The sequence below is a fragment of the Choristoneura fumiferana genome, chromosome Z (genome assembly GCF_025370935.1).
Source record: "Choristoneura fumiferana chromosome Z, NRCan_CFum_1, whole genome shotgun sequence".
In the NCBI taxonomy this organism is placed as follows: Eukaryota; Metazoa; Arthropoda; class Insecta; order Lepidoptera; family Tortricidae; genus Choristoneura; species Choristoneura fumiferana.
Window position 1 is genome coordinate 2,253,378 of NC_133472.1, and position 17,610 is coordinate 2,270,987.

Below are 17,610 nucleotides of genomic sequence, written 5' to 3' on the forward strand. Positions count from 1 at the left end.
GGTCACCGACGCTGTTCAGGCAATTGTCCCACCGCCGACGATGAGCGAGAAGCGAGTAGAGCGAGTAACTAGAAACGAGTGGGCGAGCAGCGAGAAGCGAGTGTAGTTTTGTCGCTCGGCTGTAAGCGAGTGTTCGCGTGCGACGGGCGATTACTCGCTCCACTCGACTCGCTCGTGCGGGGCGGCCGCCAAGCTGACATCGCTGAGCGAGTATCTATAGCTCAGCGAGTTTTATAGCTCTTGTCGCTGCGACAAAATATGTAACAGCGAGTTCTCGCCGACAGTGTGAACAGCCAGCGATCAACTATTAATATATGTGTCTCTTTTACTCACACAAGATCTTATATCTTTTGTTCGTTTCTTGAGCGAGAAAATAGTCGATAGCCAATCGTTTCCTCGCTGGCGGTGAGACAAGTGCCTCATTGTGCCCAGAAGGCTGGCAGCATTCCCGTGTTGTATCGCAAGGCTAAATCCTTTGCCCGAAATAACTGCCAGCCCTCTGGTCACCTGAAACATCAATGAGGCGCGCGGATATCTCTTTCGCGATATCGCGTGCGGCTGGCCCCCACGGCCCTAGGGTCTCAACGCCAAACGGCGCCAAAAAAATTATACAAAAAATTGCAAATGCAATTTTTATATCATGTTATACAATATTTATAAATACCAATGTGGGAGCATTTATAACATCGAACTAGTTGTAACAAAAGTTATAGTGCTTATATAACGTTATATAACATTATCATGTTTTATAGCGTTATATAACATTTATAACAGCCATTGTGGGAGCACCATAACAAGACTTGTAAGCCGATCCTTTGGTAACGTCATCATCATCCCAGCCTATATACGTCCCAACTCCCACTGCTGGGCACAGGCCTCCTCTCAGAACAAGAGGGCTTGGGCCATAGTTCCCACGCGGGCCCAGTGCGGATTGGGAAATTCGCACGCACCGTTGAATTGCTTCGCAAGTCTGTGCAGGTTTCCTCGCGATGTTTTCCTTCACCGCAAAGCTCGTGGTAAATTTCAAATGTAATTCCGCACATGAATGTCGAAAAACTCAGAGGTGCGAGCCGGGGTTCGAACCCACGACACTCTGCTTGAGAGGCGATAGGTCAAACCACTAGGCCACCACGGCTTTGCTAACGTGACAACACGTTATCTACCACGAGAATAATCTACTGCCTTTGGTATTCTCATAAGTGAAAGCTTTACTTCATAAGAGGCTTTACTGCTAGAGACTTATTTCTCTAGAATGTACTTCGTCGTAAGTTTGCGTTCCGTTTCTATTTCCACGTGGCTCAAATGCACCCTCAACTTCACCATTAATGCACTTCGAAGGTAGTTTTGCATCTATACTTGGTTTGGATAGGTATATAACTAAATTTAATAACCTAACCTACGAAAAGTTGGAATACCCCCGACCCGACACTGTCACTTCAAAGTTAAATATCTCAAAAACGGTTGAACCGATTTTGATAAAACACGTCTAAGAACCATCGCTAGACGCCCTGCTTTCAAATAAAAATTCTGCATTCAAAACGGTTCACCAGTTTAGGAGCTACGGTGCCACAGATAGACACACAGCGGTCAAACTTATAACACCCCTCTTGCGTCAGGGGTTCAGCAGTAGCCAAGAGGACACGTGTCCGATTTGAATGCGGTTATTTTAATTTGAAAGCAGGGTTTCTAGCGATGGTTCTTAGACGTGTTTTATAAAAATTGGTTGATCCGTTTTTGAGATATTGAACTTTGGAATGACAATCGGTTTTCCAACTTTTCGTTGGTTAGGTTATTAATAGTAGATTGATAACCAAGGGTGGAAAGTGACCCATTTCACCCGAGACATTTCTGGCGCTCGAACGAAGTGAAGTAATTTCACCCGAGTTAGACACTCTATTTTTTATTTTGACTATGAGGAAAGCAAAATACTACAAAAAAAATGAAAATATGAAGCATGCTGCCCTTCTGGTGTTATCCCTCAGCCGGTTTCTACGGTGCACACTTACCTGATGGCAAATGCTGGGCACTTTGTTGGCGCACCGCTGATGGAACTTGAAGTTGCACTGCGAGCAGTAGAAGCCGTTGAAGAGGAGACGCCGGCAGCACTCGCAGAAGGCCAGCGTGAAGAACGTCTTCCGCGTGAACTGGTGCGAGATGTGCGACATTATCGGCAGTTTGTCCAGCGTCCGCACCGTTACCTGGGAAGAAAAGAAGCGTTAGGGCTGCTTTCCGCCAGCGGAATTGTTCCTGTATCGTCGGATTCCTGATTCGTCGTATTCTTGTTTCGTCGGAATACGGTATTTGACTATTTTGTATATGTTTTATAAATTAAAACTACACAATGCCTGTTATCGAATAGAAAAACAATTTTTAAGCTACCTTTATAAATAACAAAGATATAAAGGTTTGAAATTCAAGATTAGACAGAGACAGACATACTGGCATGTGAAGTCACACGCCAGTACCGCCATACTTGCTGCATAGAGAAAAGCGTTTGAGAAAGAGACAGGTTTCAAAAAATCACTATAAATCCAATTTTCAACCGATTTAAATTTTCTCTTTGCTAAACACTATCTATTTATCTATATTTGGCAAAATCAGAAGTTGTCAAATACCGTATTATACTAGCTTTTGCCCGCGGCTCCGCCCGCGTGGTATTCAGTTATCGCGCGCTGTTCCCTCGGGAACTGTGCATTTTTCCGGGATAAAAAGTAGCCTATGTCACTCTCGGGCTCCGTTACGGCGTGAAAGACGGACAAACACACTTTCGCACTTATAATATTAGTATATTAGTATGGATAATTAAATCTATCATGCAGTAAACCAGTATTTACCAGAAAGGAAGATTCGTTTTAAATATTAAACACAAAAGTAGTCACGGTAATTGCATAGTTTCATTTTGATATTGAAAAACCGACGAATCAGGAATCTGACGAAGCAGGAATCCGACGAAACAGGATAACGATGAATCAGGAACAATTCCCAGTGCGTGGATGTGTTGCGAGGAATATGTTTTTCATGGACCAATAGGAACGCTTCATTTACCTATCCTTACACAGCACCGCTCTGGTGGAAACAGCTGAGCGGAGCGAGGCGAGGAATATGAAGCGTTTCTATTGGTAATTAAAACACATTCTCGCTCATTATTGGCCGTAACGCAGCTTTAGGGTCGATCAACGTTTTCTTGTGTCGGTTGCATTATGTCAGATCGGGATGCACATTTGCGTACACGAACCCGTGGGTGGAGGTTAGGGTTGCCAATTATACTGTTAAAAACAGTATTATACTGTTTTTCACTACATTATACTTTATATTGTTGAACTAAAATAAAGTATAGTATGTTAAATACTGTTTTCAGCATCAACATTGCCTAACACTAAGCACACCAAGTCAGTACAGCATAGTCACAATAGTGGTGGTTCAGAATGAATCTGCCAAATGTATTTTAATTTTAGTTTTGATTCTGACGAGGTCTGTGAGTCTTTTAAAAATGAAACCAAATTGATAACTTGTGCACCCAAAAATTTGTCTTTAAATCATGAAAGTAGAAAATACTGTTCATTTTTCTTAAAATACTGTTTTTTTCCCTTCTCAGACGTAAATAAACATTATTTTTTGTAAAAAAAAGTTGGCAACCCTAGTGGGGGTAGCAATGAGGGCTATCGTTTTTTGTCTCACTAGATAGCGCACTGTTGCGTGAGGTTTTTAAGTATGGCTTTCAGAGTCTGTTATTACGGGCGTGAAAACAAAGTTTAGATTAAAATCATATTTAATACACCTTAAAACCGTACCACAAAAATATCGAGCATGCCACGTGTTGCATAGTCCCCATTTTGTTCGGAAAAAAGGGAGGACAAAGGTTTCCGAAAGACAAAACTGTCTCAAAACACAGACATTCATTGCCCCGGAACGCATATTTGCCATAATTAATTTCAGATATTGCAAAATATTCACAAAATTATTCTAATTATAAATAAACCCGCGTAGCTCACCCAAAAACTATGAGATTTGACATTTCGGAGACCTCACGCTACACTAGCGCCTCTAGTGGCAAATTCATACGCGATAGCCCTCATTGTTGGCTATGTTGTGGATGAGAAGGTACCAACGATGCGTTTTCTCCGTTTAGAACGGGTTTGGTGGTGCAAAAATTAGTACATAAACTGATTCGTGGAGGCGGCAGTTGATCCGTTGGTTGCATACGTCACAACGGGTTGCGCATTTGTGTACACGAACCCGTGGGTGGAGGTAGCAATTATTGGCTATGTTGCGGGTGAGAAGGTACCAACAATGGGTTTTTCTCCGTTTAGTACGGGTTCGGTGGTGCACAAATTAGTACATAAACCGATGGGTGGAGGCGGCAGTTGATCCGTTGGTTGCATACGTCAGAACGGGTTGCACATTTGTGTACACGAACCCGTGGGTGGAGGTAGCAATTATTGGCTATGTGCGGGTGAGAAGGTACCAACGATGGGTTTTCTCCGTTTAGTACGGGTATGGTGGTGCACAAATTAGTACATGAACCGGTGTGTGGAGGCGGCGCGGCAGTTGATCCGTTGGTTGCATACGTCACAACGGGTTGCGCATTTGTGTACACGAACCCGTGGGTGGAGGTAGCAATTATTGGCTATGTTGCGGGTGAGAAGGTACCAACGATGGGTTTTCTCCGTTTAGTACGGGTTTGGTGGTGCACAAATTAGTACATGAACCGGTGTGTGGAGGCGGCGCGGCTGTTGATCCGTTGGTTGCATAAGTCACAACGGGTTGCACATTTGTGTACACGAACCCGTGGGGGGAGGCAGCAATCGTTGGCTATGCTGCCGATGTGACGGGGTACCAACGCTACGTCACAATACAAGTAATAGGCAGTAGATTGACTCGGCCGTATTCTTGAAGTTTATACCTTCGGCTGGGCGGAGCGCTAGGGTTGGCGTCTACAAAAAGTAAAACAGACGTGTGTTGATTTTTATTGTAGGTATGTGTGTAGTTTTAGGTGAAGGAATGAAACATGTTAATTTTATGCTGTAATACCACATTCACTACGCTGCCAACAGATGGCGCTAGTTAACCCCGTTTAGACAATCATCGGCAGATACCACACGCAGTGTTTCCCAAAGCGCCAAAAGATGGCGCCACCGGTCAAATTAAATCGCGCCAACGTTTGGTAGATTCAGAATAATGAGGTCCAAGGAAACAATCGTGTCTGTATCGAATTCTAGGGACCTAATATAGCACGCTAAGCGCTCTCTCCTACGTTGAGACGTGTTAGTGTCTTTATTAGGGTAAATAGGCTTTTTCTTAATTATTGTAATCGCTTCTCAGTAATAAACATTATTTCCGTGTAACGTCTGGTTTAAATCGTCGCTTCCCGCCACTTCCCCTTGCTAAAATGCTTATTTATTTATTAATTAAATTATAAGTTGGTAATAGAAAAAAAAAATGCGTCTATTGCGCCAAACAAATTGTTATTATTAAATTACTTACACCATTATTAAATATTATAGTACCTAGTTAGTACCAAGCGCTATTGCGTACGTTACGGAATCGAAAAGGGGGGCGAATAGAGCGGGAGGCGCGACACAGCACTCGACCAGCGACCGGACGGCGCGGCGTGGCACTGCGTAGTTTTGTCTTGCGAAGATTGGCTAGCGGCCTTGTAAATGACGCTTGGATGTGTGCGTGCGTCCATTCTAGCACCCGAACCGAATATGAAGTCGAAATACTGCCTAGTACTTGTATTGTCCAAAGTTATCGACATAGCCCATGGAGACCACGGATCGGCAAACGTAGCGTAGGACGTCCTCAGACTCGGTGGAGCGATGATCTTCGCAGGGCGGCTGGCAAGAGCTGTATGAGAGTAGCCGAGGATCGTGCCCAGTGGCGTGCCATGGGAGAGGCTTATGTCCAGCAGTGGACGAACATAGGCTGATGATGATGATGATGATGACTTGTATTGTGGCAACGTTTATAAGTGCAACCAAACCGTAGCTCAAAAAAGGAAGACGGCACGGAATCGCAGTGACGCACCGTATGCGCACCTTTTTTATCGCATGCTCTCCACACCGCTGCTTAAAATACGGAATCGCAGTGACGTGCGAACAAGTCTTGACGTGTATGGCACGTCCCTGCGGTTCCGCAGCGTTTGCGTATTTTAAACAGCGGTGTGGAAAGCATGCATAAAAAACGGTGCGCATACGGTGCGTCACTGCGATTCGTCACCGTTTTTTTCTACCTACCTACCTACCTTGATAGCAACCCCCCAAATAAAACCCTTGACCTTAATCTGCTTGTCATGAAACCCGTGGTCGGTCACATGAGTCAGTGCCCGTACTGATGGCGCTGCGCGCGCAGCAGCAGGACCACACGCACACGCGGCTCAGGCACATGCTGAGGGAGGGGGAGGGCGGCGCTGCCAAGAGCGCAGCCTAAGGTATCGCCAATATTTGGAACATCTAATAGACTCTCGTTCGTAATTCCTTATTTACCACCCTTAAGACACAATGTACTATTAAGCAGCGGTGTGGCCGCTCGCTCGTTTTCTCCGTTTATTATGTGCCTCGAGTAACATGCATTGGGTCAAAATTGTAGGGTAGGCAGTTGGTAGTTTCCACTGCAGCAGGCGCCACCGGCACTAGCGCTTAGGGTTGCCAACTTTTATTTGCAGAAATAGAGTAATCTGATTTCAAAGGAGGTAAATAAAGAGTATGGACTTTTTTAGGGTTCCGTACCCAAAGGGTGCCAACGGGACCCTATTACTGAGACTCCGCTGTCTGTCACAGGGCTCTATCTCCTGAGCCGTAATAGCTAGACACTTGAAATTTTCATAGGTTATGTAATACTGTCGCCGCTATAACAACAAATACTAAAAACATAGTAAAATAGGCATTTAAGGGGGACTCCCATACAGCAAACGTGGTTGTTTTGCCATTTCTTGCTCGACATTATTAACGGCAACAGTATATAAAGTATCTATTAAGCGTTACCTTTACATATTTTTTCCTTATTTTTTGGACAAACTGTTTACAAAGTAGAGGGAGGGAGGGGGACACAATTTTTTCTACTTTGGGAGCGATTATTTCCGGAAATCTTCACTTACTCAAAAAAGTTTTTGAGAAACCTTACTATCTTTTCAAAAGAGCTGTTGAACTATCTGCCATACATTGATGAAAGTAAAAAAAAAAATTTACAATTTCTATTACATTACATGTTACATGTGCCCCCCTATAAATATTTATTTTTGTAATTATACTACAAAACTAAATAGCGGCTTTGACAAGACATCGTACTCCAAATTTCATTGATATATATCGTGTAGTTTTCAAGTAAAATGCCTGTGACATACAGACAGACAGACGGACTTGATGAAACTATAAGGGTTCAGATTTTGCCATTTTGGCTCCGGAACCCTAAAAATTTCCTTTGTATTTAAAAAGTTTATCTTAAGAGCAAACCTGATTTCTTAAATCACATTATAAAAGGAAATTAACTAACACAGAATTAAATTATGAGTTTTTACGTATTATAATTGTCTTATACTTAAAGTACATAAAAAAACTAAAACTAAAATAAATTATTTCAGGCATCCCCTTATGCAAGGTTACTACAAAGTTCCTGGCATAATAGAATACTTTTAAAAAAAGTGGTGAAAACTGTTCTAAATTTGAAATATGATACTAGTACCAACCAGCCAGTTTTAAGTAACAGAAAATTACAGCTCTAACTGATCTTGTTGATTAGTTAAGAATTTTGTTTTTAAAGGTTTGTATTTTTAATAATGCACAGATTAGAGATGTGATTTAAAAAAATAGTACACAGAATTTAAATTGCACTGACCTCTTCAGCTTCTATCATGGTTATGTCCACATCCCAAGGTATCACATGATGGTTTCCAGTTCGTACCACCTCACACACTTCACACGTAAGATTCCGCAGTTTCAGGGCTTTGGACAAAGCGTCCCTTAGTGTCACTCCAGCCTTGACCTGCACACTGGTCCGCTGCTGATTCGGCAGGTGCGCTCTTAAAAAAACTTTGGGCTGCCGTGTGAGCGTATCAAACTTTTTTGAATCGTCATTATCTAAAGATATCTCGTCACTGCGATCCGGCGACTCTGCGTGCATACGTTCCCTCAAAGTACGCTCCCTTAATTCCAAATTGTGTAACTTTGATGTTAACTCTTGATATTCTGATAGATATAAAGACGGCGGGTGCTGTATACCAGCAAATTTTGCGTTCAAAGCGTCAATGTTTTCACGAGTCACGTTTATAATACTTTGGATATTTCTTATTTCATATGTCGGGTCTGCTATGTCGTCGCTGTCTGTAGACGTCGACATGTTGTCGCTGTTGAGGGATAACGCGGGTATATTTCCATTATTTTTTCTTGAACAAGTGTCTCTCCCCCTAGCCACTGCCATTTCTGAATCCCGTCCCGTCCCGTCCCGAACCCGAATCCCGACCGATCGCTCTTGTCTATGGAGCTGTCAACTTTTTTTAAAGTCAAACTATGGTCACAGACAATATAAATAAGCAGCTTAATTTTTCAGCCAACGTAATGCGGATTATTGAAAAACATCCTTATTTTTATGTTTTGGGATATAAAATCCTAGATACCTACACAAAATGTTCGCCTTTATTTGGTAGTGAAGAAATAATGTATTCTTATTAATTATTTTAGTGGACGATTTTTTACCATAAAAACTAATTGTGGAATGAACATTGTTATTACGTGTTCTCTATGAGACTGTTACCTTCAGGGTAAGTAGGTAAACTAAACACCACAGGTGTATAGGTCTATAATGTGATGTTATCTTCATAGACCTAGACACCTACTTGTGTTTACTTCCTCTGAGGTTTAATTCCTCTGAGTGTTATCTGCTTAGAGTTATCTGTGGTCGTTATGAGGAAAAGTTGACAGCCGTCTATCTATCTAGTCTATTAATAATAATATTTATTTATTTTGTTATCGTTCGATGTGTGTTGGTAAGTGTTTCGCTATAAAACAATATCATTTATTATTACTCACGATTAAACAGCTATTGTTGGCAAAAACACGAAGGCTTAACGGCTTGACTAAACGTTCATATTTTTTTCCATCAAGCGAAGCTAAGACCTACAAACCTTTTGACTAAAATAAATCGAAAAACTCAAATCTTCCAGGGCAGCGGAAAAGTCACAGCTTCCAGCCAGCCCTGTATCGTTCTATGTCCCAAGAGATGTGTGAAGGACAACACGATGTCCGTGTCAAAGACAGTTCGCAACGTCTCCTACGAACAGATGAAGGTGATGCTGGATTTTATGAGCCAGCACGTAGACTTTGCCACTGGCAGTCTTCGGTCGCTTGAAGGTCGGCACACAGCCCGGCAGCTGTGGAGGGATCTCACGCTGATACTCAATAACTGCCAGACTGGCGCCAGGAAGACTGTGGAGAAATGGAGTAATGTAAGATTCATCTCTACCCTATACATTATGTATGTCCCGGATGGGCAAGGGCCTCTAAAAATTGTAATGGTTGGAATCAGTGAATATTTCTCGTTTGTTTGACCTATATATCATATTTTTCGCAAAAATGTCGCTTAGATCAATTAGCCTGAGTTTTCAACCTATTGGTTTTAACGGCACACTTTTCGTTCATCAACGTTTCACGGCACACCAGTAAAAAGTAGCCAAGTGCGAGTCTGAAGCATTATGTATAACGTAACATAACGGGACAGCAGAGGCTTATTAATCCCTCACGGAATGCGTCAGTTGTTTTTGCACTATTTTCTCATGAAAATAGATTGATTGATAATTTCAATGCAGCATACACTTCGCGGCAATCGCGACACAGCTAAAAATATATGCGGCACATCGGTTAAAAATGTCTGAATTATCCTTTCAACCGTCAATAAACAAAATAACAATTCCAGTATTGGAGCGACTTCAAGAACAAATTAAAAAACAAAGTCCGACTATTGAAGGAGAGGAGTTCACATGGCTCACCCGAGAAGCGGATACGGGCCCTTACCAAGATGGAGAAGAGAGCACTGATCATCCTTGGGCCAAACTTTGTGGAGAAATGTCAGACAGCAGCTTCAACCCAACGGAGTGATGTAATTATGATTGGTTATTTGGAGTCTTTTTTGTATTTTTTATTTCAACTCCAAATTTGTTACTTTTCCCGTAAAACCATATTGATAATACAAACTGAGACATGGATGCACAGAAAACCAGAAAAAGAGACCAGCGATGGGAATCAAACCCAGTGTTACGGGTGCTGTCCAGTGCTAGTATAGGGGTATGGCACGCAGCACGGAATGCTGAGGACCTGGGTTCGATTCCCAGCGCTGGTCTCTTTTTCTGGTTTTTCTCTGCATCCATGTCTCAGTTTGTATTTTCGATAGAGTGATGTAAGTAAATACACCATTTTTCTTGATTACCGATAACTTTGTCCTTTGTCAGTTCTTTACCCCAAAAGCATAAATTCCTTGTAGCTTTTCGCTGAATCGCATTTCACCTCCATCATATGCTTAATTATAGCATTCTGTCTCAATCGTGTTTTTTTAGTCGCTATTAGTTTTAGTCGCGTTTCACCTCGATCGTGTATTAATATATTTTAGTGCAAACATCAATTAAGGCGTCAAATTAATTAGACCCAAGCAAACATCTAGAAAACATTGTCTAGGATAAAAAACTGCACAAAAAATTCAATGTTACGGATTAATTTCCTTACGCATGCGCGATATTGCAACTTCACTAATATCTGGGGGCATGGTAGTGCCCCTGCCAAGTCGAGCAAAACAAAAACAAAGGCACGGCCGTACCATACTTTTCTCGAAGCCATGCAGGCTATTTTCAACATTAATTGTTTGTTAGGTCACAGTTATAAACTAAGCTATTTTTCTGAAACAATTCGTTTTATGTACGAGGTTTATCTTAGCAAAATAGTGCGATGTTTTGTTGTGCAAAATTATGCGAAATGACTCCTATGCCAAGCAGTGGCGTAGCTAGGTAACCTAGGGCCTGGGCAAATAAAAAAATGGGGCCCACTGCTATCAAACTGGTAAGGTTTTTGAAGCAAAATCATTATATATACAGATACCGGCAAACTTCTTGAGCATTAAACAAGGGAGTGGGGGAAAGTTTGCGCACCGTACACATACGAGCAAAAAAGTACCTAACTATTTAATTAAACTGTAGAATTTTTTTACGTAGATAAATCTACCTCTAAAAATAGTTATTTTAATTTTATAGATTGTTAGTGTGCGAAACACGGTGAGTAAGTCAGAGCTCTTCGCTTCCTTGATAATCCGTCTGACAGTGCTGACAGACGTTTTTGTAGCATCTGCAGTATTCTTCACTGTCTCCATGTCACTCTTTCGTCTTTCATCATAAAGCAATAGACATCATACACCATTTTTCTAGCTTGCCTTTTGAAAACCACATTATTTTGTCGTGGAATGGTGTTTTTATTAAGTATAAACAATCAACAAAACTATAAAGTCAACAAACAACTATAACAACAAATTTAACACAAACAATAGTCAGTCAGTCAGTCAACAAAATAAATTACAACAATGACTGTATCACTGCACGCCAGTGTACATAGGAGGCAAGGGAACGTGGACGCAGCGCGGGACACAAACGTCAACTGATTTACCAATCATGCGATCGACACGGCACTCTTCCGCCGCCGCGCTCCACCGCCGCCGCCCCCCCTCCCAGCGATACCTAAAATCGCTTCTGCGCAGGCAAAGCCATTTGTTCAAGATGTTTGCCGGTATCTGTACAAATACTTTAAAATGCTAAGCAACTTTATCATCAGCTATAAAGCAGAATTTCGAGGGCCCCTGAGCTTGAGGGCCCGGGGCACTGCTCCGCCTAGCCCTTGGTAGCTACGCCACTGATGCCAAGTATATTTTATGCGTAGTAATTATTCTGCTAAATAAGTTTATGCGACACGTGTTCTGCTAAGCGAGTTTTGTTTCAACAAGATTATACCAAATGCTTACCTTTGCTATGCGAAATTATATCCTGCTTGTGTTTTGTAAATGCGAAAGCGTGTGCGTTTGTCACTCATTGACCCTATGTACCTGGACAACCGAGCTTCGCTCGGGCTAACTCTTTAAAACACGCATTTTCTCAGAGAAGACCAAGCTGCATCGGTAGTTCCCCCCTAAAAGTCCCCACACAGCAAACTTCGTCAAAATCGTTAAGAGCTGTTTTTGTACCATAGAAACCGGCTGAGAATAGTACCAGAAGACAGGCAGTAGCATGTTCTTGGCAACTTTTTAACCCCCTGCGCAAAAAGAGGGGTGTTACAAGTTTGACCGCTGTGTGTCTGTCTGTGGCACCGTAGCTCTTAAACAGGTGAACCGATTTGTATGCGGTTATTTTTATTTGAAAGCAGGGCTTCTAGCGATGGTTCTTAGACATGTTTTATCAAAATCGGTTCAGCCGTTTTCGAGATATTGAAATTAGGAGTGACAATGTCGGCGGTTTTCCAAGTTTTTGTTGGTAAGGTTATATATATCTATCTCTGATATTTCATGCCCGCGTAGTAGTACGATAAAAAATAGTTTACGCTCTGTTCTCAGAAATACCGAGTATACACAAAAAAAAACTTTTTTATTTTTTATTTGACTGGATGGCAAACGAGCAAGTGGGTCTCCTGATGGTAAGAGATCACCACCGCCCGTAAACATCTGCAACACTAGGGGTATTGCAGATGCGTTGCCAACCTAGAGGCCTAAGATGGGATACCTCAAGTGCCAGTAATTTCACCGGCTGTCTTACTCTCCACGCCGAAACACAACAGTGCAAGCACTGCTGCTTCACGGGAGGATTAGCGAGCAAGATGGTGGTAGCAATCCGGGCGGACCCTGCACAAGGTCCTATCACCTGCGTAACGTAAAAATTTGTCAAGTCGTTTCGGAAGTTTGTTTACAAACACTGTGACACGAGAATTTTATGTTAGAAGAAGAAGAAAGATGTACGCGGAGAAGGCAAGCGTGGAGGCTCCGCGAATGGTAAACAGTCCTAAACTCGGCTCCGCTTTACCCCCTCGCTCTGCTCCTGGCGGCCTTATAGAATAGGCTAGCATAATCGATAGAGTAATTTGGGTATCCTAACAATAGGGTTTACCTTACTCAAGTTGGTAAAGAGAGGGATTTTCACGGATCCAGACTCTCTGACCCTGGGCTGGGTCTAAGACAGGGTTTCTCAAACTTATGGCTCCACGTACCCCTGTTAAAGTTTCTAGACGACAGCGAACCCCCACCTCTCTCCCCAAGGTAGTAATAAAATTGGCTGTTTGCGAAACTAAGTTTATTTTTATTTCAATCATCATCATAATATAATGTATTATTTATTTCAACAAAAGGTAACAAATACAGATACGAATCATCTTGCCAACGAAAATAAAAACTGAAACAAACAACAGCAAGTAACAAACAAATAAGTAAGAAATTTGGAGTTGAAATAAAAAGTACAAAAAGAATCCAAAAACCATTCTTAATCATCTTGCCAGTCTTGCAGCCAGCATCACGTTAACCTTGTCGCGAACCCCCTACCGTCGAATAGCGAACCCCTAGGGGTTCGCGTACCCCACTTTGAGAAACCCTGGTCTAAGACAACCAGTGGCGTACAGTACCCGGCCGTAAAGATTGCACATCGGTCTTTGGAAAGAGACTCTGCTGATTTCGGCTGCGCTACGCCACAGAATACAACCAAAATATTTCGCTAAACTCATTGATTTTAATAAAGTTCAGCAAAACGAGGCTACTTTGCACCAAATTTTGCTCCAAATTTCATAATCTTTGATTTATTTTAAAAATTATTATGCTGCTGGGGTAAGTTCGCGTTCATATATGTATTTATGTAAAGTATATCATCCCTACTATCATGCTGGCTTGCTTAAACTACGTCATAATGTTGTTTTTATATATATATTACGACTTTAATTTAGGAGCAATGTTACCTGGCGTCTGGGTAACTATGCTACTGAATTTAATTTCATTCATAATTCCTACTAGGAGGCGTTTGGTGTATTTTTACCCCATCATTATCATTGCACTCTGTATTATCACTGTACGGCGTCTGACAGGAAAAGAAAAAAAAAATCGAAGCAAAAATTGAAGTTCAGTGTTGCCACTTTATTGGAAAGTGTATCTGGTACCGGGACTTCGACCTGCAAGACATTTAAACAACATACAGAACTGGAGCATAGTTACCCAGTGGGGGGCAAAGTAGCCTCGTATTATGTTAATATCCTTTGGCTTCTTATTTTACAATAAAAATGTTTTATTTGCGAAAAAATAATTAGAATTGGGCCATATAAACCCCCACCCTCTGGCTATAAAGCTAGACCGCTCTTCCAGTAAAATGTTTAAATCTCGCCCGCCACGTGTCGGGCGCTTGTAGACAAGCCATGGCTTTAAGGTCACAGCTCATTACAGCCACCCGCGGTTAGTATTCCTGGATTTGTATGGGCATGCGCTCACTACATCAACTCCTTGCGTCACCGGATCGCCTCACTCGCTCGTGTCCACGACGCGCGGACGTACCCTAAACTTTTTTTTTTGCCCACTGTCGGCGTAACTGATATGTATATTCATGCCAAAATACAGCCTTCTAGTACTGATCTCTGAGCATAGCCACGGACGGACAGACAGACATGACGAAACTATAAGGGTTCCTAGTTGACTACGGAACCCTAAAAACAACCTGCATTTGTCTTTTCCAGCATTGTACCCCAAATGGTTGATCGAAGTGGAACGCAAGCGCGCTGAGGCCGAGCTTTGCCGAGCGCGCGCCGAAGAAGCCCGAACGCAGGTGGCGGCGCGGGCGGCCCGCGCGGCCACTGCGCAGGCGGCAGCACTTCGGAGTCTCGCGAGAGCCGCCACAGCGCAGGCCGAGGCGGTCGCGAGGATAGCCGCCATCTTGGAAAGGGCACCGCAACTGTCAAACTCACAAGCACTGACAGATAGGGAACCCGACACTACGTGATGCTACTACAACACATACTGACACGCGTTGGATCGCGTGGCGTGGCGTCGCATTATAATAGTGTGTCTATCAGCCGCGCTTCGGACCAGAGCCACGCCAGAGACGCCACCGCGCAGGCCGAGACGGTCGCGAGGATAGCCGCCATCTTGGAAAGGGCACCGCAACTATCAAACTCACAAGCACTGACAGATAGGGAACCCGACACTACGTGATGCTACTACAACACATACTGACACGCGTTGGATCGCGTGGCGTGGCGTCGCGTTTTCATAGTGTGTTTAACAGCCGCGCTTCGGACCAGAGCCACGCCAGAGACGCCACCGCGCAGGCCGAGACGGTCGCGAGGATAGCCGCCATCTTGGAAAGGGCACCGCAACTGTCAAACTGACAAGCACTGACAGAAAGCTAACCCGATAGCGGGTGATTCGATTTGTAGCATTCGAACATGGCGGAGGTAGACGATATAAAATTTTGGTATTTCTGCTTCTTTGGCTAGTTTAAGTATAATTTTGATAGTGTTTTATGCGACGATTAACCTTAACAGTTTACCATTTTGGTGAGCAGCGTGTATCCAGGGATGTAGGGGTCTGGTACAGAACCATCCAAGCTAGTCCCATGTGGACACCTTGGTTTGACTCTGCCAACCTTTCAAGAAAAGTGTTAGTATCTGCTTTCAGGGTACGTTCCGGACACATCCCAACAAACAAATTCTTACACATGATGAGAGTTAAGCCATCACCTCTGTGTGAGATTTGCCGGAAGGTAGATGACTTGTCCCATTTGTTGTTGGAATGTGTTCGGAACTCAGACTTGAGGAGAAGGGTACTTGGGGGTTTGGGCCCCATGCACAATGGCCAGGTCAATTGTTGGCTTTTCGAGCCAACATCTGACAAAGCTATTTGCATTTACAATTTTTTTAATATGTCCCTTGCGTAGGAAAAATGAGCGAGCACCCATGAGGCTGACATGATCACCTGGAGTGTTCAAAGCCTCAACAAAAAAAAGAGAAAAAAAAAACCTTAACAGTGAACAGTGATCACAAAATTATATATTGCTCTCGTGTCTGACATTTTTTAATGCGCAAGTTGTCTCCGCGTGGTTTCTGGAATTTTGCTATCAAGTTGCAAAAACTACAATCACCGTACAACGTGAATAAGAAGAATATATTTATCTTTAATTAAACTGACATTGGCCCAAGCCTTAAGGCCGCCATTGAGGGGAATAATAATGATAATAATAACACTTAGCGTTCATAAATCGAACGCCGAAGCTACCGTACAACGGCCAACTGATAGTCTTTTTCAACCGCGACATTGGCTGAACCGCTGATATAGTATCGATGGAGCTATATATTTTTGAAAAATTGTATTTAATGATGAATGGTAGTTTTAGTTCCGAGGTCAACCAATTTTGGAAAAGGTGTGCAAGTAAAATTTTTATTTTAGACTGTGTAAAACGGGTAATGGTGGAGCCGAAACGACCACAGCGCTCGCTACGTCTAAAAATGAAAACAATACTGCTGGTGCTGGCATGAGCTGTCAGATATAAGATTGATTGTTTTTAAGATATGGTCTTAACTAGATGTGTTGATATGAATTGTAAAAACACTAACAAGAATTGTGGCTGCCAATTCTACATATTTCCAAGAGTATAGTGGAAACAAAAACAACGAAATAAATGGATGATTGCCATAAGAAATTCCTGTACATCTGGTAGCACAGTGAACAGTCTGAAGTTGAGCTCTGGTTGAGTTCGAAACACTGACAGTGTGGTGGTGGTGATAGCTGAGTTGTGTGTGTTCTTACAGTGTGAAGGTGGAGGAACTGCATGAACACTCATATCTTGCATAAACGTAGCTATCACAAGGTCTCGAGCGAGCAAATTGTTTATTTACAGTTCATTGATATGGACCTTCGCAGAGTATGTCTGTTTCAATAAATTATTAAATTGTATTAGAAGTTGTCAACTGTTTATCATTAGTGTCCCCGTACCTTAAAAAACAGAAAAGAGACCCTTTCAAGAACTCTTATGTTAACCGTCTGGTCTGTCCGTTCTTAGGAAAACATGGAAGTGCCAAGGAGGGAATCGTCATCAATAAGTAAGTAAGTCTTCAATAAGTGGTCGGTCACTTCAATAAACGACCATTTTAACCTTCTCACCGCCCCAGTCATTCAGTCGTGACAGCCAATGGGATGCCTCACACGCCACGGTCTTCTATACATGACGAACATTCAACTCGAAATTAATCCTTCTGCAATGGAATCAAAAGTTGATTCGTCGCTGGTTTTTCTGTGGCGTACAGAGCACGTCACTTCGCTTGTTTTGTGGACGTAAAGAGGTTAATGAATATTTCTCAAAAAGTTGTCCAATCATTTAAAAAAGAAAATATTTCCTGACACTATTTCACCACAAAAAATAAGTTATATTGTTTTTAAATATATACAAAACCTTGTGGTAAAAGTGATAAAAAGTCAGTTAATCTTTGTTCTTGGATCCAATAGAAAGTTTTGATGTAGGTAGTTACAAAATTACGATTTTTTTCCTCACAATATTTCGTGACGTTTTCCAGGCGTCAAGAAATTTCGGATGTTTTATGTTATGATCTCGTCCTTATGGTTAATAATTTC

At 42.4% G+C, this 17,610-nt stretch overlaps 2 protein-coding genes across 3 annotated transcripts in view; one reads left to right on the top strand and one right to left on the bottom strand.

Moving 5' to 3' along the window:
- The window catches only part of Raf (serine/threonine kinase raf oncogene), a 37,442-nt gene extending 28,993 nt beyond the window's left edge, over positions 1–8,449 (bottom strand). Inside the window, exons 1-2 of the mRNA XM_074097013.1 lie at positions 7,834–8,449; positions 2,007–2,198 (exon numbers count right to left, since the gene is read on the bottom strand). Of these exons, the coding sequence (XP_073953114.1) occupies positions 2,007–2,198; positions 7,834–8,415 (774 nt within the window). The 5' untranslated portion in view covers positions 8,416–8,449. The remainder of the gene's footprint in view (positions 1–2,006; positions 2,199–7,833) is intronic.
- Positions 8,450–8,907: 458 nt separating this feature from the next.
- On the top strand, positions 8,908–14,916 carry LOC141431115 (uncharacterized). Of its 2 annotated transcripts, XR_012451704.1 has the most exons (5): positions 8,908–8,980; positions 9,158–9,439; positions 9,907–10,089; positions 14,721–14,809; positions 14,846–14,916. XR_012451704.1 is itself a non-coding variant. In XM_074092164.1 (4 exons), exons 2-4 carry the CDS (start codon positions 9,233–9,235, stop codon positions 14,739–14,741), a joined length of 411 nt encoding a protein of 136 aa, XP_073948265.1. In that variant the 5' UTR covers positions 8,908–8,980; positions 9,158–9,232; the 3' UTR covers positions 14,742–14,834. The 2 variants fall into 2 exon arrangements, 1 of the variants encoding a protein (XP_073948265.1); XM_074092164.1 differs by lacking the exon at positions 14,846–14,916 and having other exon boundaries at positions 14,721–14,834.
- Positions 14,917–17,610: the final 2,694 nt, after the last annotated feature.